The 26,610-nt window shown below is 36.5% G+C and overlaps 1 protein-coding gene across 12 annotated transcripts in view; it reads left to right on the forward strand.

Annotated features, from left to right (window-relative positions):
* LOC307186854 (uncharacterized protein) overlaps positions 1 to 26,610 on the forward strand; it is a 332,494-nt gene that overhangs the window by 228,312 nt on the left and 77,572 nt on the right. For 5 of the 12 annotated variants that reach the window (XM_079922424.1, XM_079922429.1, XM_079922431.1 and 2 more), the window contains 3 exons: positions 4,401 to 4,549; positions 22,766 to 22,955; positions 25,665 to 26,106. In XM_079922424.1, the coding sequence (XP_079778550.1) occupies positions 4,401 to 4,549; positions 22,766 to 22,955; positions 25,665 to 25,680 (355 nt within the window). In that variant the 3' untranslated portion in view covers positions 25,681 to 26,106. Of the gene's footprint in view, positions 1 to 4,397; positions 4,561 to 22,765; positions 22,956 to 25,664; positions 26,107 to 26,610 lie in introns of those variants that run through there. The other 7 variants (XR_013828483.1, XR_013828484.1, XM_079922427.1 and 4 more) reach the window with 5 other exon arrangements.

Genomic DNA, 26,610 nt, shown 5'->3' on the forward strand with positions numbered 1-26,610 from the left:
GGTTCGAGCCCTGGTCAGGGAAGATCCCACATACCACGGAGCAACTAAGCCCATGCGTCACAACTCCTGAGTCTGCGCTCTAGAGCCTGCAAGCCACAGCTACTGAGGCCGCATGCCACTACTGAACCCCGCGCGCCTAGAGCCCATATTCCACAACAAGAGAAGCCACAACAAGAAGACTGTGCACTGCAACGAAGAGTAGCCCCCGCTCACTGCAACTAGAGAAAGCCTGCACACAGCAACAAAGACCCAATGCAGCCAAAAATAAATAAATAAATTTATTTAAAAAAAGAATATTAAATAAAGCCTGTTAGTGTGTAAGAACAACTGATGGAAATCAAGGATGCTAGGTTTCCAGCTAAATTTCCATATTTTCATACTTGTTGGTTGAGATTTAAACAATCGTAGCACGATTCTTTAAAGTTTTCCCTTTTAAGAAGTTCTAAAACAGATTTTGTACATTTTCTCAGTATAAAAAAAAAATCACTTAGAAATTCCTAGAAGAATGTCAGGGAAAGAATTAATACCTCTACATATGCTTAGTTTCTGCTTAGTTTTTGATTCATTGTAATCATAATGTATACAGAAGGATCTTTTTAAATTTTTATTTTGTTTGAAATATGTACAAGTTAAACATCACTTTGATGCTGTTAGATTCATCATTTGTAGTATATCATTTATTGCTATATGGTCATCATTATAACATTAATAAATATATTATTTTTGTATTTATAAACCACATTATTATAAAATGGTATATTATCTTACAAATTCTCCAGTGTGCATTGTGCTTGGCTAATATGTGGAATAAATTAACACTAAATTTTCTAGCTTCTGGCTGAGATCTATGTGTGAGGTAATTAATAGAACTTCATCTCTTTCCCTCTTCTAACAGTTCCTGGATGTAAGCATAAATTAGAAAAATGCAAAATATTGGAAAAAATATTAGAATACAAAGAAGAATTATTTATATTTCTCCAATATTCTTCCCATGTTTTGAGATGTATTTTTATTTCTTTTACTTGTAAACTCTTCTGGGGATTCTCTATACTGAAGAATTAAGCTATAGCTATGTTTGTTTGTAGGGAGTAAAAAAAGATGGGAATTCAAATAGGGTTGTATCACTGCATTTTATAGAATGTTTAGTGTTTAAGAGGAAGATTTTAGCCATGGTTTTTCTTCTGGAATTGGTCAGATATTTGCCTCATTCATAGTGGATGCCCTATGCCTATTATCTCCCTGTTCTAAAACACTGACACTCTTTTTGGCTTGGCAATTCTCTCCTCTTTCTATTTGTGTTTAGTTTCCGTAATTGTACTGATATCTACTTGGAAAGCCAATCTCATTTGATTACTAGACCAAATCTGCCTATTTGTGTATAGAACCTCAAGAGAGTACACTTTAATCCCTTGAGTACTTAACATTCTTGTGAGTCAGGAGAAAAGCTAAAGTAAATTGATGATCAGAGGCACCAACGCCTAAAATCATGGGCAGAGCTGACAGATACACTCTTTGTTCTATTCAAAGCTTGTAGACGCATTGTTTTTCCTCAATAACCTCCAAGAGGGACTGAGAGTGAACACAACTCAAAACGCCAATAGAAGCATTTTAGCCCTTAGCAAGAGTACATTGATGGTCTATTAATTCTTAAAAATCCTAAATTTAAATGAGTGATGCTCAGCTGGAATTTCTAGTCACTTTGCTTATTTTGAAATAGAAAGACAGCATGAATCATCTCTGTGGCTGTCTTCACTACATAGTTTCTTTTGTGTGCTTTTGATTTTTCTTTCTCAGATTCCCTAGCTATTATTATCTGAAAAAGGGAAAATTGTCTTATTTGCTAATCTTCAGTGTCAGTTACACTTTTTGTACTGTGCTTGGATTATTTTGTAAGTCTATATTCATATTTACTCAAAGTTCTCCCCATCTTGACTTGGTAGTGAATCAGGACTGATGATGACCCAATAGAAAGAACATGGTAGACTGCTGGCATTACTATACATATGAAAGGTAATTACAGTAAACACTGACCACAAAATCGTGTCAAAGCAAGAAAAGGGAGTTAAGAGGCAAAATAAGGCTTTTAGAAGACCTATGTGTGGCTAGGTTTAAAATAGATGAAAAAAGATGAGTTTTGGAATCACACCACGAGCCTGGAGGCAAGTGGCAAGAATCCTTTAATGCCATATCTACAATTAATGGGTATGCCGTAATGAGACAAGTTCAGGGCATTTGATGTTTATTTTCAACTGGCTTCCATAATACTCTTGAGAATTTTTTTTTTTTTAATCAAGCTGGAGGTCAAAGATGGTTCTTTGGTTTTTAGTTTTTAAATGATATGCAATCTTTAGTATATGTTAATATATAGCAGGCTGTTACCCTGTTTAAGCTATTTCCCAGAAGTTTGTACAGGTGTTTACTGGAAGCGCTATCTCTTCTTCACAGATAAGCGAATTGTAGTAGCTTAACGCAGTGCAAGATCTTCCCGTGTTCTCTTAAGATGGATTTCCTATGGTGTTGTTAGGTGGATGTGAAAGCAGCCTCCTATCACTCAGATTTTTTAAAATCTGTGGGCTTTCCTTTTTACCTCCTGGTAACTAATGTCTTAGGGAAGTAGTACTTGTGATTTCAACCCACAAGCCAATACTGGTTAATGCCATGGGGGCTGCATCTTCCTCTTGTCGATGTTCCCAGAATTTGGGGTTTATGTGATCCCTACTTTGAATTCCTGGATCTGGGCCCTAGTCATGAATCTTCTCAACTAGATCTTTCTAGGTCTCTGTGTTTGGCTGATAATTACATTTTTTAGCTTTATAAAAGTTTGACTTTAGGACTGTCAGCTGCTTTCCCAGGAGTCTCAGGTTGTCTAATTTCCTACTGTATTAATCAAGACTATGGCAATGACAAATGGCAAAATTCCAAAATAAACTAGCTTAAACAAAATTAAAGGGGAAATGGTGGTTTCCATAACTTTCCTCTATCCCACCACCTTCCTTGTCTTCACTTTTCTCTGTAGTCCTTTGTTTACATCCTGCAAATAGGTCTTCTCTACTTTGAGAGAAAGTGACCACTACCAGCAGCAAATTCAGGTTTGCCTATTTAGGATCCTAGGAAGAAGCAGAAGGAAAGCTGCTCTTCACCAGCACCTGAAAATCAATCCCAGTAAAGAACTGTAGCTCCTGGGTCATGTGCTCATATATGGGCCATTAACTGGGTCTATAAAGCCTGAATCATGTACACATCCCTGGGGTCAACAAGAAAGTGTAGGGCTGATATCAGAAAAGGGAGATGGGAAAACTCTCCGGACAAGTAAAATAGAGTATACCTGCCTTTTCCTAGGACTTTTTTTTTAGTTGCATTATTGACTAACCTATCCCTTACATTTAGTCCTCTTCCCACCTCAGATTACATGCTTGATATAATGTATCAATTCTTTGCTGAGGGCTAAATCAGTGAGGAGCAAACTGCATCTAGGATGTCACCGACAAACTACTAGACTGAGAAACATAATATCTGTTCCCAGCACCAGTTCATTAGAAACTCAGTGTTGGACCTTGGACTAGTCTCTTAAGCTATTCATGACTCAGTTTCCTTAACTTGAAAGTGGGGATAAAAATGATACCACCCTATAGGGTTAATTCGAGGACTAGATTAGGGAATAGATATTTGATCTCTTAGAATAGCGCCTGGCATATAGCAAATATAAGTATTAGTAATAATAATCATCATCATCATCTTATCTTTAAGACTCAGTTTTTAAATTCGTAAAACCTAAGCTACGCTCTCGATGAGCGTCTCACACTCACATACTTATTGGCCTAGATATATATCATAAATTAGTGAACCAGAATATGAGGAAATGAGCATGCTGGAGGCAAGTAGAGACAGGCCCATTGTTTATCTGCAGGTGGAATTCACTACCCACCCTCAGTTGATTCCTGGCCTGAATGTGTCTGGCATTCCAATCAGATCTTCCTGTCTTTCAAGGGAGCCAGATCAGGATGTTTATGTTAAATATCCAAATTTGGAATTTTTAAAAATGTTGAACACTGTGTTAGTCAAACACAGCATGTCTGTAGTCAATCAGTCTCAAATCCTTCCTAACTTTACATTACTGCAGGTAAGGATGCTGTCATTCATTTGTTTGGGGGGTTGGAGTGGGGAGGGGGAGCGGAGAAAGGTTTATTGTCGTGTCTAACAAGGAGAATGAGTGGTTTAGGCTCCCAAACCCTGAACTCCCTGATAGTTTTCATCCAGGCACTTCCAGAGTCATCATTCTCCCCAGAACCCCACCCACATGGCTGCTGTCAGTGCCAATCTATGTGGGACCTTGGTAATCTCCTCTGCCTGGGGAGAACTTCCAACAGCAGGTGCGGGTGACACAGCCTCTTCCTTAGCAGGTGGCAGCCCAGCAACTCCTGTGGAAGATCCAGCAGAGACCCACTCATCCCAGGCCACCTGCACAGCCATCGTCCCTCAACTCCCTCCCGCCAGCCCAGACCTGCAGCTGCTGATGGGGCAAAGAGTACCTCGGATGCCATACCTGCAGGTGATTTTTAAACTAGGTAACTAAAAACTGAACTTGTTTGATCCTGACCTGCATACAATTTTTGTGTAAACTAGCTAACATTTGAAAGGCTAAAACTTAACCTAAAGTTCATGTAAAGCCCATACATAATTCTCCTACTTCTGTCTGACAAAATTCAGACTCTAATGTGTCATCCTTATTTATAAATTATTTCATTTTTTTTGTTTTTTGTTTTTTAATTCTTGGGCTGGATTGTCTTCTGCTATATTCACAAAACCATAATATGTTTTTACTGATCTAGTAAATATTCATCTTTACATATACCCTCTAACTTCCCTATGGCTATGAATTAAGTTCATTCTGTCATAAAAGTCCAATTCCTTTCACTGTGTTCTGAATCACTGACACTCTTTCCTTCTCAAAGACTTCGTGTTCACCTACCTCCCGCATTTTTTTCTTTGCATCATTGATATCTCTCTCTTTCTCCTAAATCATTTCTATAAGCATACTAACATTTCCTGTCTTTAAAAATACTCCCCTTGACCTTACTTATCTCTCCAGCCTCTACTGTATTTTGTAGCTCCCTTCAACAGCAAACTTTCTCAAAAAGATCATTTATAGGCATTACTCTCATTCTCTCTATTTCTTTTTTCCCCTCCCCAATGTGATTTTCATCTTTTGACCTCCTCAGTCATTGCTCATGCCAAGGTTATCAGTGGCTTCTAATAGTAGCCACATCCAGTGTTCACTCTTACAGGCTCGACTGACTAGATATCTTAAATAATCCAATGTTGCTGACTTTACCTGATATACTTTACTTAGTGTGGCAGATTATATTTTCCAAAGGTGGATGCACCAATACTTCTCACATTCTCTTTCAACAAAGTGGCATTGACAAATGGAGTCTATGTTTCCTCCCTTCCACTGAGAAATAGAGTATATGTTTCCTCCCCCTACACTTTAGTGAATCTTCAAAAGAGTGTTGACCAATAAAATGTGGTGGATTTAATTTTCTATTATTTCTTGTGAGAGTATGTAATAAAAGGTGATGTGGTTTCCACCTAGCTCTCTCTTGTGACACATACTTTGGGAGCCCTGAGTTGATATGTAAGAAGTCCAGTTACCCTGAAGACACCATTCTGGAGAAATTATGTGGAGTACTGCATAATGATAGAGAAAGATGCTATAGGAAGTCCAGCTGTTCCAGCTCCCAGCTATGATTCTTTGATTCTTTACAGCACAGGCACCAGACACAAAAGGAAGCAAGTTTTCACATGATTTTAGCTTGTTACTCCAAACTGCCCTAGCTGATATTTAGTAAAATGGAGCAGAGTAGAGCTCTGCTCAAGCTGCTGATTCATAGCAAAAAAAAAAAAAAAAAAAAAAAATGACCTAAGTTTTAGAGTGCTTTTGTTACATAGCCATAGTAACTGAAACACTTGTTTGGGCTTCTACAGTAATAGGCATTTTAGTTTTCCCCCACCCTCACTAGTTGCTCCTTCTAATTCTCTTTCATTGGCTCTTATTTCTGTATCCTTATATTAGAGTGCTCCAGGATCCTGGGATGCACGTTCCTTTCTCTATACATTATCTGAATTGCTTTATTTCACCATAGCCCATGGCATTTGTATGTGGATGACCTCCTCTCCCCCATAACAGTACATTTCTATCTCTGATATCTCCTCCAGATCCTCTGAATTCTAGGCATATATATGAAATGGCCTACTTAACATTGCCACTTGGATATTTAATAAGAACTCAATACATACACACCTGAGCTCTTGATCTCTTCTCCCTATAAAACAACATAAAATTTGTTCATTCCTTAGTTTTCCTCATCTCAGTAAATAGAATAATAATTTGCACAATTTCTGAAGCAAAAATTTAGATTCCTCTTTCTCTCAGTGACTGCATCTAATCTATTTCCAGTGATTATACCTCTACAACATATCTCCAAACCTTTCTTTATCTCCACTTCTTCTCCCTAGTTCAAGATGCCATCATATCTTTCCTAAACTATGGAAATAACTTCTTTAGCAGTCTTCTTTTTTCTAGTCTTACCACACATTAGTCTGTCTTCCACATGGTAACCAAAGCAATCTTTTTCAACGAAACACAGATCACATTACTAATCTGGATCAAAACCATTCAATGTCTTATCATGTGAGCAAATTTTATTTTCCAAAGATGGCTCCTACATTCTGTTCTTCTAATGTGACTTGATATTTCTACCACTTAAAGGTGGGAATCTATGTACCCTTCCTTTAAATGTGTATGGGCCTATGATTCCAGTGGAAGTAATCCTATGGCTGTAAGATCAGATAAAGCCATGCCTGGTTCTCTTGGGACACTCGTTTTTAAACCAAGTCCCCATGCCTATTTGAATAAGCTAATTCAGCCTGTGGAGAGGAACTGAGACCCCCTAGCCCCAGCTAAGTTCACAGCCAATCACGAGTATTAATTTGCCAGCCATGTGAATGAACCATCTTGACATCTGGAACAGAGACGGACTATCCACAAAGCCCTGCTTAGTTTGAAGAATTATGAGCAAAGGAAAATTTTTTTCCTGTTTTAAGTCACTAAGTTTTGGGATAGTGTTTTTTATACAGTAATAAAAAACTCACACCGACTTTGGTACCTGCAAGTGGAATGTTACAGTAAAACCCCCAAAACATGTAGCATTGGCTTTGGGACAAGCCATATGAGGAAGATGGGAGGGCCTTAGAAAAATGTTAGAAAAACCCTAAAGAATCTTGAAGAGTCTGTCTCTGACAGCTCAAAGAAAAATAAAGAAAATGTGATTAGAATATGTTTTGTAGTGGTGGATAGTTTGGCTACACTATTACCTGAAGTAATGTAGAATATAGGAAATGTTCCAGTGAACTCAATGATCAAGCTAAGGGAATTGTCATGCAGAATATTGAAGTGTCACTTGGATTCTTTCACTGCCTAGGGTATAATGTGAGAAGAGATGAATGAGCTAAAAATGAACTCTTACATATAAAGGACCTAGAATTATCTTAGTTTCAAAATAAATCTCTTTTTCTTCCCAAATCTCTCTAGGTAAAAAATGATACCCAGATTAAGGACTGACTTAAGGGAAAAGATCAATTTTACTGTAAAACCTATTATTAAGACCTTCAAAGAAATCTGAAATGATTCCTCGTATAACTTTTCAAACAGACAAAGCCCTTTTAAGGATCATAATAGTGTAATTAGCAGAATTCTATATAATACAATAAGACTTATAAGAATCTTAAGGATGTTATCCCATTGTAGTGTCATGGTGAAGTTGAAGAAGAGAATGACTTACCTGGAAAAGATTTGAGTTTATATCTTGTGTCTGATGGAGTAAATTATAAATTGATATACTGAAAGCCCACCAAAATTGTTAAAATAATTATATCAGCTTGCAATGGAAGGAAGAGAAACAAAACAAGATGAGAAAGGGTTCTGAACCCTCAAACGTTTACAAGTGGAGAATTGGCTTAAGAAGGCTTAGGGGAAAGAAAGGTAGACTCAGAGGGAAGGACTGAGTTGAGCCAAGACCTATGGAGATATAGGGAGTAGGACTGAACTCTAATCAAAGAATGGGCAACATGTGCCTAGCTAAATTTCAGAATTGGTATGGACCAGTGACTACTGTGTTCCTTCCCCTTCCCTGTCACTTTTAATGGGAATGTCCATAACACTTATGCAATGCCTGTCCCAAAATTTTATTTTGAGTATTTGGAGACCTAGAAAAATTGGCTCTTCAGGTCAAATGTGTCGTTATCACATCATTAAAAAGAGTGCTCAAAGAGCTGTATTTGAGGAACTGCACACAAAAAGTATCACTTAAACCTAGATCTGATTTAGACAGTAAGATTCATAACTTTGAGCTGATGTAATTATGGAGTGAGAATTTTCAGTCTTGAGGAAGGGAATGGTTATATTTTGCATGTGGGAGGGATGTAAATTGTAGCCTGAAGACAAACTGGCAGATTGTATTCTTCAAATATGGCTGTAAAAAGACCTCCTAGCTCATGTTTTCTTTTTACAATATGACTTTGAAACTCCTCCAATGAAGTGCTATCCCCTTCCCTAAAATCTGGACAGGACTGTGACAAAGCTATATGGCTTTGAGAGAGAAGGTTGTAAAGTGTGTTACATCTTTCTAGTTCACTTAGACTGCTTGCTCTTAAAAAACCTAGCTACTATATTTATATAATCCCAAGAGACCTGTGTGGAGAGGGCCATGTGAAGAAGAACCAAACCCCCAGTCTACAGTTCTGAATGAGCTCCCATCCGATATACCAACATGGCCGTGATGTGAGTAAGCCATCTTGAATCTTTCAGCCCCAAGTTGAACCACTTTCAGCTGATGGTGTATGGAAGATTGCAGATTTGTAGGCAACATAAATTAATATTGTTTAAGTCATTAAATTTTGGAGTGGTTTGTTACACAACTGATACAACATTGGACATAAAATAAGAACAAACTCCTACCCTGTCCCATGAGGCCATGTATGATCTAGTATTTACCTATTTCCCATGCTCACTCCATACTACGCTCCACTGTGCTTGCTTTTTTCTAATCACACTGATTTTTCTCCTGTTTTCTAAAATCTAGCTAGTTCTTGTCTTCAGACTTTGTCATTGTCACTTCCCTGATAAGAATATTCTTTCTCCAAATCTTGTAATTCAGGTTGAAGTTTAGGGATGACATGCTCAGAAATAGATTCTCTGATCATTCAGTCTAAAGTAACCCACCAGGAACTCCAGCCCATCTCCCTATTTATTTTTATCATGACATATCTATCTATCTATCATCTATCTATCTATCTATCTATCTATCTATCTATCTTCTATTTATCAACCTATCTATCCTATCTGTTTTATCCTTCCCACTACTAGAATAAACTCTGTAAGAAGAGGGACATTGTTATTCTTATCTTTTTCTCCATCTCCATTACCTAGAACAGCGCTTGGTACTTACTGGGTACTCCACAAATATTTGTTGATTGAATGAATCAGTGTAAATTAATATTAATTCAGTTTTACATAGCAAAATAGAAATCTAAAATTTAATGCAACACATATTTCCTAGAAAAAGCAATGTTTTTGTTTTCTTTTTTATTAAATCTATTAAATTCATTCAGAAAATGTTCACAATCTTGTGATAATATAGAAAATAAGTTTATTTCTATACCAGATGGATCACCTCTATAAGTTCCTCCATATCAATAGTGTATAATAAAATCAAATTTTCAGATAAAACTTTACATAGTTGGTTTTCTATTAATATGAATCTTTTACTTCCTACAAGACAAACAAACATATAATTCTGAAATTTTCCTTTTTAATACCATGTTTGGGGTTTAGTGTTAAGCTATTTAAAATTTCCATTCCAGAGAGGAAAAAGATGTATAGGTAATAGTCAATAAAAGAAGAGATGAATTTGGGATGTGAATCCTTGGCATAATAGTGATAGAGTTTTTTTCATCTAATCAATGTTACACATAGATTAGAAGTTAAAAAATGATTTTAATTTACTTATTTGGAATTTACTTCTTTGTACTTCAAAGCCTGGATAACTGACTGCAGAAATGTAGTTAGAATAGTCCTTCTAATCAAGAATTAGCCACCTCTTCAGAGTGGCAAAATAAGTTAGAGAAATTGCATTAGTGATTTTCTCCCTGGGGAGGAGCAGTAGTCTGAGGTCTCATTAACATCTAATTCTGAAAGAATCAGAGGATCTGTTTATATCATAACCTGACATTTGCAACTTTCCTCAATTTTCCTTGGAATTTCTTCAGCCATATCCTGCTGAGAGAAGTATACTAAGTCCTTTTTGTTTGAGAAGCTTATAGAGCAAGTCATAGTCTTAGGCCAACAGACAATTGTCTATTCTAATCATCCATATTCCTATTGTAAACAACCTCCACTGTTGGCTCTTGCACAAGAATCTCCTGAGATTAGTAATTGGTAGCCTCTAATTGCCTATTATTTCTTGATCATTTTTTTATCCTTTGATGAAAGTGAAAGGCTGAGCCTTCAATAGATTTTGTACTTATGTCTTATTCTATTAGCCTAATCATAATGCAATTCCACTTAAGCACAAGCAGAGCAACAGCAATCATTACTTAATTCTAATTCCTAACTCTCTGTAAGTAAGCCAGACCATGATTTTACTAACCAGTTTCCAATGCACATAAATAATAACATATATTTAGATTATCACAGTGCCTAACTCTCCCTGAGGGGCAAAAACATTGTATTTTCTTGCGCTCATTTTGCAGTTTCACAAGATGTCCCATTAATTTCATTATTGTTCCCTTAAGCTATGATGTTTAGTCATCTTCCTCGTCACTTGCTTCCCTCTGTTGGCTCCTTATCTTTTCCTTTCGACTCCTGCTTGGCCTTGTTCCTCTATTAGTGACAGCTTCTTTAGTGATGTGACCTCCTCCACTTTCCTTGCCTTCAGATAGTCTCATAACATCTTCTGTCAATCTACACATATATTATTTGCTTTATGCCATATTATATTTGTAAAATACATAAAAGATTGGTATATTTTTATTTTATTGATGATGAAACTGAAGTATAGAAGATAAATGACTCCCCAGAGGTGCTGATTTGTGGACCTTGTAGTGGGTTTAATGGGAGGAGGCAGGTGTGTGATAGAGACCTAAGAAAGAGGGAGTTAAATGATCCAGGACAAAAGATGACCTGAGGAACAGTAGAAATAAAAAAGAGGGAAATACCTTAAAATTGATGACTCCTCTGTCCTGATAACTTCAAAGTGCATTTCAATTTGAAATTTCTATCGCCTCATTGCATGGGGACAGGAGAAAAAACACATACAGAACAGTTATCTCTTCTGGAAGCTTCCCAAATTCACAAAATTCCTAAGATATTGAGAGAAGAAACACTATGAGCATGTTTAATCTTATATCAGCAGTTGCCATTTTTTATCCAGCCAAATACATTTCATAAATTCTGTTTCATATATTATTTAACCTTATCTACCTATTGGGTTGGCCAAAATGTTCATTGGTTTTTTCCATAAGATGGCTCTAGTAGCATTTAGTTTTCTTCATTTGAAACAATTTTGTTAGATTGTATTGTGACAGATGTCATATCAGTGTGCATTTAAGAAAAACCTTATCTAAACTGGTGAATTTTTGTGTAGTCATTTTAATATTGAAGATGGAAGAAAAAAGCAACATCTTCAGCATATTATGCTTTATTATTTCAAGAAAGATAAAAATGAAACTGAAATGCAAAGAAAAAAGATTTGTGCAGCATGTGAAGAAGGTGCTATGACTGATCAAATGTGTCAAAAGTGGTTTGCGAAGTTTCGTGCTGGAGATTTCTCACTGGATGATGTTCCACAGTCGGGTAAACCAGGTGAAGTTGATAGCGATCAAATCGAGACATTAATTGAGGACAATCAACATTATACCATGTGGGAGATAGCCAACATACTCAAAATATCCAAATCAAGCACTGAAGATCATTTGCAACAGCTTGGTTATATTCATCGCTTTGACGTTTGGGTTCCACATAAGCAAAAAAACCTTCTTGACTGTGTTTCCACATAAAATTCTCTACTTAAATGTAATGAAAATGTCCCATTTTAAAAACAAATGGGTGGTGAAAAGTGGATACTGTACAGTAGTGTGGAATGGAAGAGATCGTGGAGCAAGTGAAATGAACGACCACCAACCTCACCGAAGGCCGGTCTTCATCCAAAGAAGGTGATGTTGTGTATATGGTAGGATTGGAAGGGAGTCCTCTATTATGAGCTCCTTCCAGAAACCAAAACGATTAATTCCAACAAATACTGCTCCCAGTTAGACCAATTGAAAGTGGCACTCGAAGAAAAGCCTCCAGAATTAATCAACAGAAAATGCATAATCTTCCACCAGGATAACACAAGACCGCATGTTTCTTTGATGACCAGGCAAAAACTGTTACAGCTTGGCTGGAAGTTCTGATTCATCCACCATATTCACCAGACATTACACCTTTGGATTTACATTTATTTCAGTCTTTACAAAATCCTCTTAATGGAAAACATTTCAATTCCCTGGAAGACGTAAAAGGCACATGGAACAGTTCTTTGGTCAAAAAGATAAAAAGTTTTGGGAAGATGGAATTATGAAGTTGCCTGAAAAATGGCAGAAGGTAGTGGAAGAAAACAGTGAATATGTTGTTCAATAAAGTTCTTGGTGAAAATGAAAATGTGTCTTCTTTTTACTTAAAAACCGAAGGAACATTTTGGCCAAACCAATACCATGATATTGTTCAGCTGACACATTCTATTTATTAAATATTAATTACACACATTTTAGTGGCCTAAAACTTATGCATTTATTATACTTTACCAGTCTGGGAAAAGAGTGACTTCAATAAAGATCATGGTTCCTAGTGTTATCACCTGTGTGGTGACATCAACAACAGTGGACTTAAGGATGCTATTACTCTACTTGCTCAAAATTTATCAGTTTCTCCTGGTCCTCTCTGTTAGCCTCAAGGTTAGGTCTCTGTCCAATCCTTTCTTCTTTCTTGTTTCCAGGGCCAGTGTAAATAGCTGCACAGTTTGTATGTAATGCAAATCCACAGGGTATCCCTGGCATTCGGAAGTGCACAAACCCCAAAAATATACCTAATGACCCTGGATCAGTTTTATATAGCAGAGTTTCTATTAAGGCCCTTAGCAGAACATGCTCTAATTAATACAAAGAGAAAACAAACCTATACCTACTAATAAATAGAAGATTCGTGTCATGAGTTTCTACAATGAGGCAAGCTGTGTTACAAATGTCAGGAACTCAAAAGTGAATAGTACAGACCCAGCCCCACTCTCATCGAGTTTACATTCTAGTGAGGAGAAGCAGATAATAATAAAATAAACATAGAACAAAACATTGGGGAGTGCTTATAAGTGAAAATAAAGCAGGATAAAAGGATAGACAGGCATGGATACTTACTTCAGGAAAAAAAAAAAAAAACTTGGGACCTTCCTGGTGATCCAGTGGTTAAGACTCAGTTCTTCCACTGCAGGGGGCACAGGTTCTATCCCTGGTCGGGGAACTAAGATCCCACATGCTGTGTGGTGTGGCCAAAAAACAAACACTTCTCTCAGGAGTGGAGATATAAGTAGGAAAGCTACTCTGTAAGAGAATATGTGAACAGAAATCTGAATGAAGTGAACCAGTGAGCCTGCCATGCAAGTATGTGGAGGCATAATATTTCCGGCGGGGGGTGGGGGTGAATGGCAAGTGCAAGTTCCCTGAGATGAGAGTGTACTCTGAGTACTTAAGGAATAGCAAGGGGACCACTGTGGCTAGGGTAAAGGAGGCAATTAGTAGAATGGTAGGAAATGAAGACACAGTGAAAGCTAGAGACAAAGTCAAATAGTGACTTCTAAGCAATAATAAGAACTGAGAAATTTATTCTAAATGTGATGGGAAATCCCTGAAAGGTTTTGAGCAGAGGACCTACATTATCTGATTTTCCAGTTAGAAGTGTCATTCTTGCTTCTATGTAGAGAATAGACTTAGGGTATGCAAGGCAATATTTCACATTTTTAGAGGTAAAAAAAAAAAAGCAATGAGGCAAGTTAGGCGGCCGTAGAAGTTGCCCATGTTAGATATGATAACATCAGTTGGGTTGGTGGTGGAGGTGGTGACAAAAGTGAACATAAGAACATATGAGGAATTTCCTGGCCATCCAGTGGTTAGGATTCCACTTCCACTGCAGTGGGCACGGGTTCGATCCCTGGTCAGGGAACTAAAATCCCATAAGCTGTGCTGTGTGGCCAAAAAAAGAAAAAAAATTGATTTCTTCAGTTAAGACTTGTGCATTTTCTGAGAATTCCCTGGTGGTCCGGTAGTTAGGACTCTGCACTGTCACTGTGGAAGGCCTGGGTTTGACCCCTTGTTGGGAACTAAAATCCCATAAGCCACGTGGTGTGACCAAAAAAATAAAAGATATGTCCAAGGTAGCTCTGATTACATTTGCTCTGACTACCATTTACTGAGGGATTAGATAAGCAGATTAAGAGAAATAGGATGAAATGCAATTACAACCTTTTAATCCTGAACAACTAGGTAGGTGGTGGTGCCGTTTTCTTCCATAAGGAAATTTAGAACAGGGATCCCCAACCCACAGGCCTGTTGGGAATTGGGCCACACAGCAGGAGGTGAGCAGCTAGGGAGCGAGCAAAGCTTCATCTGCCGCTCCCCCTGTCGCTCCCCATCACTTGCATTACCTCCTGAACCACGCCCCCCCACCCCATCCATGGAAAAATTATTCCACAAAACCAGTCCCTGGTGCCAAAAAGGTTGGGGACCACTGCTTTAGAAGACAAGAAAGTTGAGGGCAGAAAATAATAGGAATCAAGAGATTATGTTTAAAGATGTTGAGTTGAGGTGCTAAAGACATCCAATTAGAGGTTATTGTGTTTTGTATTGGGTCAACTGAGCTAATCTGGAATTTTATGTTTCCCCACATCCCCTTCCCTGAATAGTTCTAGATGGATAATAAAGACATTTAGCATGAGGTGTGGAAGGCAGAAGTGAAGCAGCAGCCATATTCTTTTTATTCTCAAAAAGATAATGCAGGGGATAAGGTACTTTTGCAGTACACACATTGGTCACTTATCTGCCAATTCCTCTTGCTGGTGAGACTTAAGGAGTATAAAAAAGAAAACGAGTATTTAGCACTGGAGATACATTTTATACTGTTTGCATTATAATGGATAGATGGATAGTGAGAATGAAGCCTATTATTAAATAACGTGACAGAGGATTTGAGTCATAATTAAAGAACAGTGCTTGGCCAGAAAGGATAACAAATACCTTTACACAAAGCTCCCATTGGTCTTGGAGCCTGGCAGGTGCTGGCAGTGCTCTTAAGAGTCTACAGAGTGAGATCTGCTGCAGTTTTGATGGGCTTGTTAAAAATAGCCCTAGGCCAGACACATGCCATCCATCAGAATTAAGTGGATCACTCAGCGCCTGCTTCCTGTATCCTGTCTTCTGTTACTCCACGTGCTTTCCCAGATACCGATGGGTCCTTGACCCTTGCTTCTAGGTGTAACAGTGATCTCTGCCTAGGGAAAAGGTAATGATCTCTGAACAATATATGCAAGTCCAGCATAGATTTATCATTTTAGGATTGAGCTTCCATTACTAATAATAGCTATCTTGCATTGAGTCCTCACTCTGTGACAAGCTCTTGCAAAACACACTTCAGATTTTATCTCATTTAATCCTGGCAACAGTGGTATAAGGTAAATTCTAGTATTATTCTCCTTTTGTATTGAAATACATTTAGTTGTAAAGAAATGTACTGAATTGTTCAAGATCTCACGGGAAATGGCAGAGCCATAAGAACTCAACCAGGTGCCACCTGCCTCTAAGGACTGACCTCATTTATTATATTAAATTGCTCCCTGGGTTTAGGTAAACTTGGGGAAAGCTTCTTTCTTGCAGAGACTTCTGGGAGTATCTGACTGTTTGCTTTGAGATTGAACTCTGATGTGGCCTCTAGATTCTTTGAAATCTTGAAGGAGAGAGTAGAACCTGCGATAACTCTTGTGATGTTTCAAAGAACACAGAGGAAAATAGACATATCTTTAAGAAAGACTCTTTTATTCTGGAAAAAACACTTGAATTAATCATATAACCATGTAAATAAAAAGCAGACTCCATATCAGAAAAGTTATTCCAGACTCTTCATTATAAGTAGTAAATATACTCTGTTTAACAATGGAAAATATGGTCACTCTGGTATATCTCTACAGACTGACATCTGATATATTTGTAGGATGAGACTTGACTGTTCTAGAAAACAACATTGTGTCCTGTGGAGAATTAAACTATTCTCACTGAGAACTGGTATATTACCACAATACATTTGCACACCTTTATTCTGTCTAAGAAGCACTGACCCACAGCAAAGGTGAAAGCACTTTAAAGGAAGTGCAGGTTATTGGTCACTTACTTCATTCAGTAAGGCAAGGATAAAAGATGCTAATGTTACTTAGTGCTGGAGCAGTTTTTATTACAGATTTCTAGAACTTCAGCAGAGTCAAAAACAGGTCCCTCTATTTCAACAGAATTCATCCTCCTATAAGCAACCAAAAAATTTAATAAAGTAAACATATTAATAGTCAATTCTGTATAATACAGAATTATGAAGGAATTGAACAGAATATGGAAGATATGTTTTCTGTACTGTTAATGCTTATAGCCAACCTGAAAAAAACAAAAGCTTCTATATCAAATAGTTATTCAGTATAAGGTTTCAAGTCTGTGTATGAATAACTGCCAAAATAAGTAAAACTAATGTATTTAAAATTCTGAAGGTGTTTGATTAGAGGAAATGATATAAAGTACAGGAATTTTCTGTAGTAACTATTCTTATAATGTCAGATCCATGGACAAAAAAAAACCTTGCCAAATCATTATAATTTCATCAAAAAATGGGGTTTCAAATTTTAACATACTTAGACTTATTTTGATGCTTACTTAACACCTTCAGAGACGATTAATTTAGATAATTATATTGATGATATTATGGAATTACTAAAACAATTAGGAAATTATGATTCTTCTGGGTAACGTATCTCTGATTTGAACAAGTTCCAGGTACCAACAGTTTCTACTGTTTAACCAGCTGTTCTAGAAGAGACCATGGAATTTGTCTGGGGTGAGGATGACTGAGAATGATGACTTGGACTCAGTTCTAGGATACTTTTACTTTGATTTTCTTCCAAAGCAGCAAATAAAGAGAATCACTAATGTAAATGAAGTAAGAAAGTAGGTGGGTGGATATGATGAAACACTTTGCCCCTCACACCTTACTGAGATGATTCAGTGTTTGGTGGTCTCAGCAAACCCCTGGGAATGAGATGCTGCTCAGTCAGTGTGGATCGGTGTGCTCGCTGCCTTCTGTGTCTGCAGTAGTCATGTTAGCACCCAGAAGCAACTTACACTATCTTAACAGGCAATAATTCCATTGTTCAGGAACCTACATTCCCATGCCATCTCTGTAGGGCCTAGGAGGTTCTCTCTTACACACACTTCGGCATAGCTGGGCCTACCATGCCAATAGTATGCTGCTTCTGTGATTATCAGTACATGGAAAAATTGCTTTTTCAAACAAAGGGAAAATGCAAGTACAAGGAATAAGGACAATGAGAAAGAAAAATGATACTTTTTAAAATAAAAAGACTCCCAATTATTTAGATTAAAAATAGACTTTGGGTTATTATGCCATCCTATAATACTCTGCAAATTTTATGATTTTGAAATTTTATTAAGCCTCCACAATATACTCAGGAAGTTTAGTATACAATTAAATTTTGTTATCACAAATGCAGTAGTGGCCACATTCATATCAAGAAATGATATATGAATTGCATCTGATATGGTAGCTTCTTTTACGTTCCCCTTTCCTCTTAGAATAGACTGTGGCACATTATAAAATAGATTCCCTTTTGTTCATGACTTGTTCAGTTGCAAATTCATGTAAACTACAGGACCAGTTTGGCACCTGCTGTGATCATGAGTCTACTGCTGTTTCTCTAATCAGAAAACATTCCTATTAGATAAACCATCTGGCTTGAAAAGCATCCCTTTTGCATTCAAAACAGTTTTGTTAGAATTTAGCCAAAGTATATTTTAAAAGGAAAGATGTGTCAGCAAGATCAGTCTGTTTACTAATGGAATAGTCCTCTATTAAAATATCATTTGCAGAATAAAAGCTATAGAATGAAAATATTACACAACATGAAATGTTATAGTTACATGTGAAAGTGTGGGTGGTGGCAACCTTTGTCTAAGGCCATCCAGTGAAATCTGTTGAAATTTAGTTAGTCATAGTCAGCCTCTGATCAGAGCCAACTAAATTTCATGTTATTCTGATTGCAATCAATCATATTCATTGAGTTGTGACATATCATGAATGTTATTTCGTGACCATCAGTATTATTAGATACTAAGGTACTACTTGGTTATCTACTGAATCATGTTTATTCCTGTGGATGTGAGTCATTTTCATTTATACTCATATTCTTCAGGCTATATATCTTTTATATCATTTAGTCCAATACCAATAATAATATAATTCTACTCTAGAAATAATTCATAGGAACCCAAAAATCTACTTTTAATATTTTGAGTGAATTTTGGGTACTACTAACAGGGAAAATAAAATATTGAAGCATGTGAAGTTTAAAGTTAATTAAAGCTTAACAGTCATAAGGAAAAAAGTGGACGGTAAAAGAAATGCTGCTCTTTGATCTTTTCAATTAATGTGTTTATCAAAATTTGATTTTATGCACACACTTAAGATGTTCTCAGTTATATTTCAAAAACCAGAGACATGCTTCCTGCCTTCAAGGAGTTTGCATCTGTTTGAAGAAGCAAGACTAATAAAATAACTGCATAGTCATGAAAGCGTGCCGGTGGATTTCCGAGATTCAATTGAAAATATCATAAAGATCAGAAAAGGGAATATCAGAACGGAAGAGGAAGAATTTATAATTGTTTTTATGGTCAAGCTGGTGTTAGAAGAATAGAAAGTCAAAAGGCAAGACACTTGGAGGAAACATGAATGGAAGAACAGAAATGTAGGATACAGGTAAAATGGTCTTTTATGTAGCACAGAATGGGATTTGGACTTGGATATGTCAAACTTAGATATTGATAGCTATCCAGAGTCTTTGAAATGTGAATCAAATAATTTAATATTTGCCCACACAAATCAATACTCTCATTTTTTACTTTTCTTTTCTCAATTAGGCTGTCAGTTCCTTGCCCACAAAGCATATATTACATTATGAAGCACATAGTAACTTATGATGCCTTGAACATTGTGACACATGATATTTTTTCAAAGAATGAATATTTGAATGTGTATGTAAAAAATTCTGGTCATGTGGTTTTGTGTGTGATTAAAGACATCTCTGTCAATTTCTGCTGAAAATCCAAAAACTTTTTATATTGACAATGCCTGAAGTGAGTATGAAGCGCCTTTATTGAATAAATGTAAAGATATGATTATTGCTAAAATGAAAGAAATTATAAAGATAAAATTGGAGGATCCCTGACAACCTCCTCAAATTGCCTTTTTCATCCATCCTCATTATCACTTCTTCCTTTTGCTGGCTTTAAATTTCCACCATTGAAATCACTCTTTTGGAAAGTACAACAGATGTGAAATCATTGTCTTCAGGTACCAGGAACACACTATATATTTTTGGAATTGTTATGTATTATCTGGGTCTAGACATAGGTGCTGGAATACTTTGCCATCACACAGGGACATTTTCACCTGTGTGAAATTTGGTAAGTAGCAACTTTGAAAGAAGAGAGGAGAGTTTTGTTCCGAAAGAAAATGATGAAGTACAGTTAAATTTCATTAAGCAGGGGAAAAATGATCAATTTCTAAGACTTGGGAAGGAACTCCGTAAATAATTACGCATAAGGAAAGACAAAGTGTGTCAAAACACGTCTACCTGAATATGGTGTGTGTGTGTGTGTGTGTGCGTGTGTGTATATACATACACGTTGGGATTTGTTATATAAAAGATCTGTCACCTATAAATGAGCTAGAAAAGTACAAGAAATAATAAATTTATAATAATTATTATTTTCAATAAATGATGGTTATGTTAAATCTCAATATAAACATCTTTTATTTCCTATTAAGGAGTACCTTAAGAGTGGGTACCCAATAAAATTACTTAGCCAAAACATCTGTTTCTGACAGACATTTAGGTTAATAAAACTAACATATGCCATTTATTGGTTATTTACATATGCCAGGTACTGTGCCAAGTGTTTATATATTTATATTTTATAACTTATTTCTCACCATACTCCTATGTTGTTTTATAAATGAGGAAACTGTCACACAGGAGCCTCTGAAATGCCAGAAACAAGGCCCATGAACTTAATCACTCTGCATCCCAAATGTATATTGACATAAGTCTAGAAACAGGAGGAGGTAGGTGACTCCTAGTGTTGTTTTTATTGTTATGGTTGACATTTTCCAGATCTAGCAGGCTTCCAAATCAGGATACTGTTCAGCAAAGTACAATCAGTAAAGTTGTTAGAGTGAACAGCAAGTAAGTGTTACCCCTGGAAGAATGAGAAACCAGTTTGAGGCAAGACTTCTTAGAAGTGATGAGTAAACCCATAAGTGTGGACCTAGCCCACAACATCCAAATCAGAGCTATTAAAGCTTCAAGGGCTTGTTGAATACTCACAAGAATATAGTATTGGATTCTTCTGATCTTGTTAAAAAGATGTGGATTAAATATGAAAGTGTTCATGAATGAGCAATTGAATAATGATATGCTTTAGCCATGGTAATGTATTTATATTTCTAATCATTGTGGATTTCCATGTAATCACAAGCAGAATATTATAGTGGTTAACATCGCAACCTCTAGTATTTGTGCCTGATTTTGAATCCCAGATCTGTCTCTTTCTAGTCGTATAACCTAGGATAAGCCACTTAACACCTGTGTCTCAGTTTTCTCATGAAGGGTTGGATTGGGGAAGAAATGAGTTAAGTACTTAAACACTTAGAACAGTGCCTGACACTTTGTAAGCACTAAATATTGTCAGTCACTTTTACTATGGGTTTTATGTACATACTCTTAAGTGAAATAGATGGATACACTGGTTATTTTAAGTCACTGATTTTAACTGTGAATAGCTGAAATATCAAAGGGAGGATGGAAAAACATTTTTCTCTACCTAAACCTCCCTGGAAATTCTGTTAAGTCCTTTCTCTCCCCACCCCTATCTTGCCCCATGCCAACATCTTTATCATCCTTCCAGATGAGAAACGTAAGTTCTAATGAGAGATCTTACTTACAGGACTATCTTGCAAACAGGAATTATGTGGAGGCAGAAAAAGATTAAAAGCATTGATTTACATGCCACTCTCTCACTTTGTCCCAGCTTACCCTTCCCCCTCCCCATGTCCTCAAGTCCATTCTCTACATCTGCATCTTTATTCCTGTCCTGGCCCTAGGTTCTTCAGGACCATTTTTTCTTAGATTCCATATATATGTGTTAGTCTACGGTATTTGTTTTTCTCTTTTTGACTTACTTCACTCTGTATGACAGACTCTAGGTCCATCCACCTCACTACAAATAACTCAATTTCATTTCTTTTTTATGGCTGAGTAATATTCCATTGTATATATGTGGCACATCTTCTTTATCCATTTAAATGTACATACATACACTACCAAATGTAAAACCGATAGCTAGTGGGAAGCAGCCGCATAGCACAGGGAGATCAGCTCGGTGCTTTGTGACCACCTAGAGGGGTGGGATAGGGATGGTGGGAGGGAGATGCAAGAGGGAGGGGATATGGGGATGTATGTATATGTATAGCTGATTCACTTTGTTATAAAGCAGAAACTAACACACCATTTTAAAGCAATTATACTCCAATAAAGATGGTAAAAAAAAAAAAAAAGCATTGATTTAAGTAGGATTGGATCACATGATCTTAACTGCCTGAATAATAGCTTTCTTCACTCAGGTTTTTGACATGCTTTGTGAAACAAGCTTTGAAACTTGCTGTGGAATATAATCCTCAACAGTGAGTGTAATGTCCACTCCAAGTGCCTTCAGCATGAATCTACAGTGAGAAGCTGCTTACATAGCAAAGTTCCCAGAAAAAAATATACCTCCTTTTGAGGAACAAGAATATTCTCTCTTCACTGGCGAGAGCTTCATATAACTGATTCTCTCCTTGGCTTTGACTTGCCTTTAACGATATGCACAAACAATGAATATGTATGTTTTAAAGTATGATAGATCAGAGACTTAAGTTAGCTAAACAGCTGGAGGGAGCATAATCTCCTGTAATAGAAGTAAGCACCCATGAGATGGCAGTTACAGTCTTACTTTGTGGCTACTTTTTTAATTACAGAAAAAAAATATTTTTTACATATCACAAAAGAAAACTGTGAGTATGTTTACACTCACCTATCCAATGTCATATTTTCATATTTAGTTCCTAACAGATTTTTATTGGTTTCTGTTGCTGGTTGAACTGTGTTCCCCAAAAAGGTAAGTTGAAGTTCTACCCCCTGGTACTTGTGAATGTGACCTTATTTGAAAATAGAGCCTTCATAGATATAATCAAGTTAAGATATGGGCATAGTAGACTAGGGTGGCTCTTAAATCCAATGACTAATGTTCTTATAAGCAAAGGCAAGTTTGGACACAGAGACACAGACGCACACAGACAATAGATGGTCATGTGAAGAGGGAGGCAGAAATTGGAAGGATACAGCTACTGCCAAGGGTGGTCTGAAACCATCAGAAGTTAGAAACAGCCTTCAGATAGAGCATGACCCAGCTGACATCAGGATTTCAGACTTCCAGCCTTCAGAATGGTGAGAGAATAAGTCTCTTTATCTTTAAGCCACCAGTTTGTGGTGATTTGTTATGGCAGCCCTAGGAAACCAATACAGTTTGCATCTATGGCCTTCTTTTTAGATCCTCAAACACATGATGTATTTTCCTGTCTAGAGTCCTTTGCACAGGCTGTTCACTCTGCCTGGAATACTCTTCCCCAGATCCCTCCATGCCTGGCTTTTGCTGTTCATTAAGGACTTACACAGCCCAGAGATCTCCCCTTAGTACCTAAATTAAAGTTGCCAGTCATTTCCTCTCTACCATGTCACCCTAATTTAATTCCTAAGTAGAAATGATTGGATATTTTTCTTTCTCTCTCTCTCTCTTTTTTTCTTTGTGGGTTTATTTATATGTTGTTCCTCTAAAATTCTTGAGAACAAGAATTTTACGTGTTTTTTCAGTACCTAGAATAGAATCTGGTACATGTAGGCATTCAATAAGTATCTAGTGAATGAATAAATGAAGTCATAATTTTTTTTTTACCCCTTGAAACAGACTATTATAATGTCATAGGACAAGGTCCTGAAATATATTAGTTTTTTCAATTTTATAAACAGCTACTGTACATCTCTATGAGATGACATTTATGGCATTTTAATTTTTTTCAATTTTAGTAAAGTTGGGCTTGCAAAAATTATTTTATAAATATTCTTTTACATCTGAATAACTAGCAGATATTGCCACAGTATCAGTATCTGAAAAGTACATTTTCCACTGTGTGGTTACTCTTAATTTTTCCAAGTTATCTACTGGCAGGAAAATCAGCTTTTAGCAAATTTTCCTTCTGTCAGCCAACACATTTCTAAAGGTAGTAGTTGATATATTCTGCAGTTTTCAGTTAACTTGTCAAGAATATAAAATACAGTCTGATTTGCTCTTTCCTGATAATCTTAATGTAGTTAGGTATAATGCATGAAATGTAATAGTGTGTTTGTGAAGGAAGATGATGGGTTAGATAGAACTGAGAACTTTTCTAATTTCCTGTCCAGGTAGTGTATTTCATAAATATTTCCAACACAAATGACCTCCTCTATTTGATAACTTTGATGAAATTCCTGCCTACAGTTTTATAGAGTATGGTATTAACAACCTTCCTAAAAGTTCTGTACTTTTTAGATACTTTTTAGTCTTGAAACTCCCATTGCAAGTTGTTGTTGTTACCTTTGACATTTATCAGTGTTTGCTTTTGAATTGGTTTTTAAAAAATTATAGTTCAGATTTGCAGTAACCTAGAGACTTGCATGTTTTTTTCTCATGTTTGATTTATATGCAATAGTTGAGTATGTTTCTTTCAACTGATACCTTGAGATCGTCCTCCAATATTAGTTTTCTCCTTTAAAAAATATATTTTTTTAATTTCCTGTTCAACTTGTTACTCTTTTAGTTAATCACCCACCCCATATTTGCCCAGTTGTTCAGCCCCTTAAACACAGAACATTTGTTCTCTTTTTTTCTTTCTTTTCCTCACTTCCCATATTCAATTCACCAGCAAAACCTACTAGTCTTATTTTTAAATCTGTTTTCCCTCCTCTCCAAAGAGATCACTGGGACAACTGAATAAACTGCTGATGGACTCCCTTCTTCTCTCTTAAGTTCTCTTTGTGATTCATTTCCTCACACTGAGTGAATAGAAAAAAAAAGTAAATCCATTCTTGCTACTATCATGCTTCGTACTCTGAAGTAAGTGTTACCGTGCTTAGTTCAGATTCCTTACTAGGACCCTCAGAGACCACAGGAACTGATCTCACCAACTTCTCCAACATTGGTTTGCTTTTTGTTTTCACACATGCCAAGATCATATTTAACTCAGGGCCTTTCTATTCCCCCTGCTTTGTCCAGATCTGGCTGACTGCCTTCTTAGCATTAGGTTTCAGCTCAAATAACACCTCTTGAGAAATACCAGTCGTTAACTTCCCATCTAAATTATTCTCCTGCACTGTCATTCTCTGTAACAGACAGCTCTTTATCCTTATTCATTTCTAGCAAACCGAGTTTGTTTACCTCCTTGCATAACCACATATTTCAGAGGATGTGGGCTTCAGCTCCATTAGTCTAAATCTGATGGGTTTAAATCTTTTTTCTTTTATTTACAATTTTATATTAATTTCAGGAGTACAACTTAATGATTCAAAGCTTTTATAGGTTATGTGCCATTTAAAGTTATTATAAAATATTGGCTATATTATCTGTGCTGTATGTGCTGTACAATATATCCTTGTAGCTTATTTACTTTATACATAGTAGTTTGTACCTCTTAATTCCCTACCTCTATCTTGCCCCTCCCTCCTTTCCTCTCCCCACTGGTAATCACTGGTTCTGTGAGTCTATTTCTGTTTGTTATAGTCATTCATTTGTTTTATTTTTTGGATTCCACACGTGAACGAAAACATAGAGTATTTGTCTTTCTCTGTCTGACTTATTTCACTAAGCCTAATACCCTTCAGGTATGATGAGTTTAAATCTTTGTAAGTCTAACCTAGTAGTTTTCAAACAATGGCAAGGTCCCACACACAGAGATTTTGATATCTTTGGTCTGAGGTTAAAAACCATTTTTCTGAATTGGTTATGGTATTTGAATATGCTTTGAATGATTTAGTACAGGCACGGGCATGGGTTGCAATTTGGTAAATGAAATGTGAAAGAAAGATTACTTATGGGATTCTTAAAAATATTCTCTGTCTTACAAGGGGGATCAAAGAATAACTTCTCAACAACCAGCTGGGCATTGTTGTGTAAGAACGTGAAGCAGCTGTCTTATGCCCCAGAAAGTGAAAGCCTGAGTATAAAAGCCGACATCAGGATGGCTGAGAAGAAAGAGAAAACCAGAATTTAAATGACATTGTTGAGTCAGGTAACACTCATACAACACTAACTCTAGTCAGGTTTGTTTGTTTTCTTTAATTGATGTGAGATAATAAATCTCACTCTTACTTAAGCTATTTAAAGTTGGGTCTCATGTTAATTGTAGACCAAAGTAGCTTAACTGATATCTTTTCTAGTTCATTACCCTAACCAGTTGTCTTAATGCAGGCAATAAACTCTGAAATTGTCTTGCTTGTTTATGCATTTCCTGTTTTTGGTCTTTCCTTGCATTTTAAGAAAAAGAATGTTGTCTTTTTTATATTCATTTTTGACCCAATGCCTAGAATGTTGTTTGGCACATAGTAGATACTGAATGAATGTGTAAAAATATATGACTAATATATCCAATCTACTACATTTATCTCTTCAATATCTAAAGATAAACTTCTCTATGCTTATTCATTATTACAGTGTTAGTTTATTAGCTCTTTCCAGGAATACTTTAATAGTCTTTATTAAAATATCCCTTTCTACAGTTTACTCTACCAATTCATCTTCCACACTGCTGCTAGAGCAGAAAAGATCTTACCTGCTTAAAATCTGTCTACAGTGCCTTATTACCTACCAAGGTAATATCAAACTCCATTACCTGATAGACATCAGGCCTTTACCTGCTTATTCAGCTTGTCTGATTCGGGTCTGTACTACAGTCATACTTAAGATTTCAAATCTTTTCCAACAAATCACGTGTAGTAGGCAGAATTCTGAGATGGATCACAAAATTACTACCTTCTCGTATGTACACTTTGTATAATAACTCCCTTTGACTGT

Source organism: Stenella coeruleoalba (genome assembly GCF_951394435.1).
Source record: "Stenella coeruleoalba genome assembly, chromosome: 5".
Lineage (NCBI taxonomy): Eukaryota > Metazoa > Chordata > Mammalia > Artiodactyla > Delphinidae > Stenella > Stenella coeruleoalba.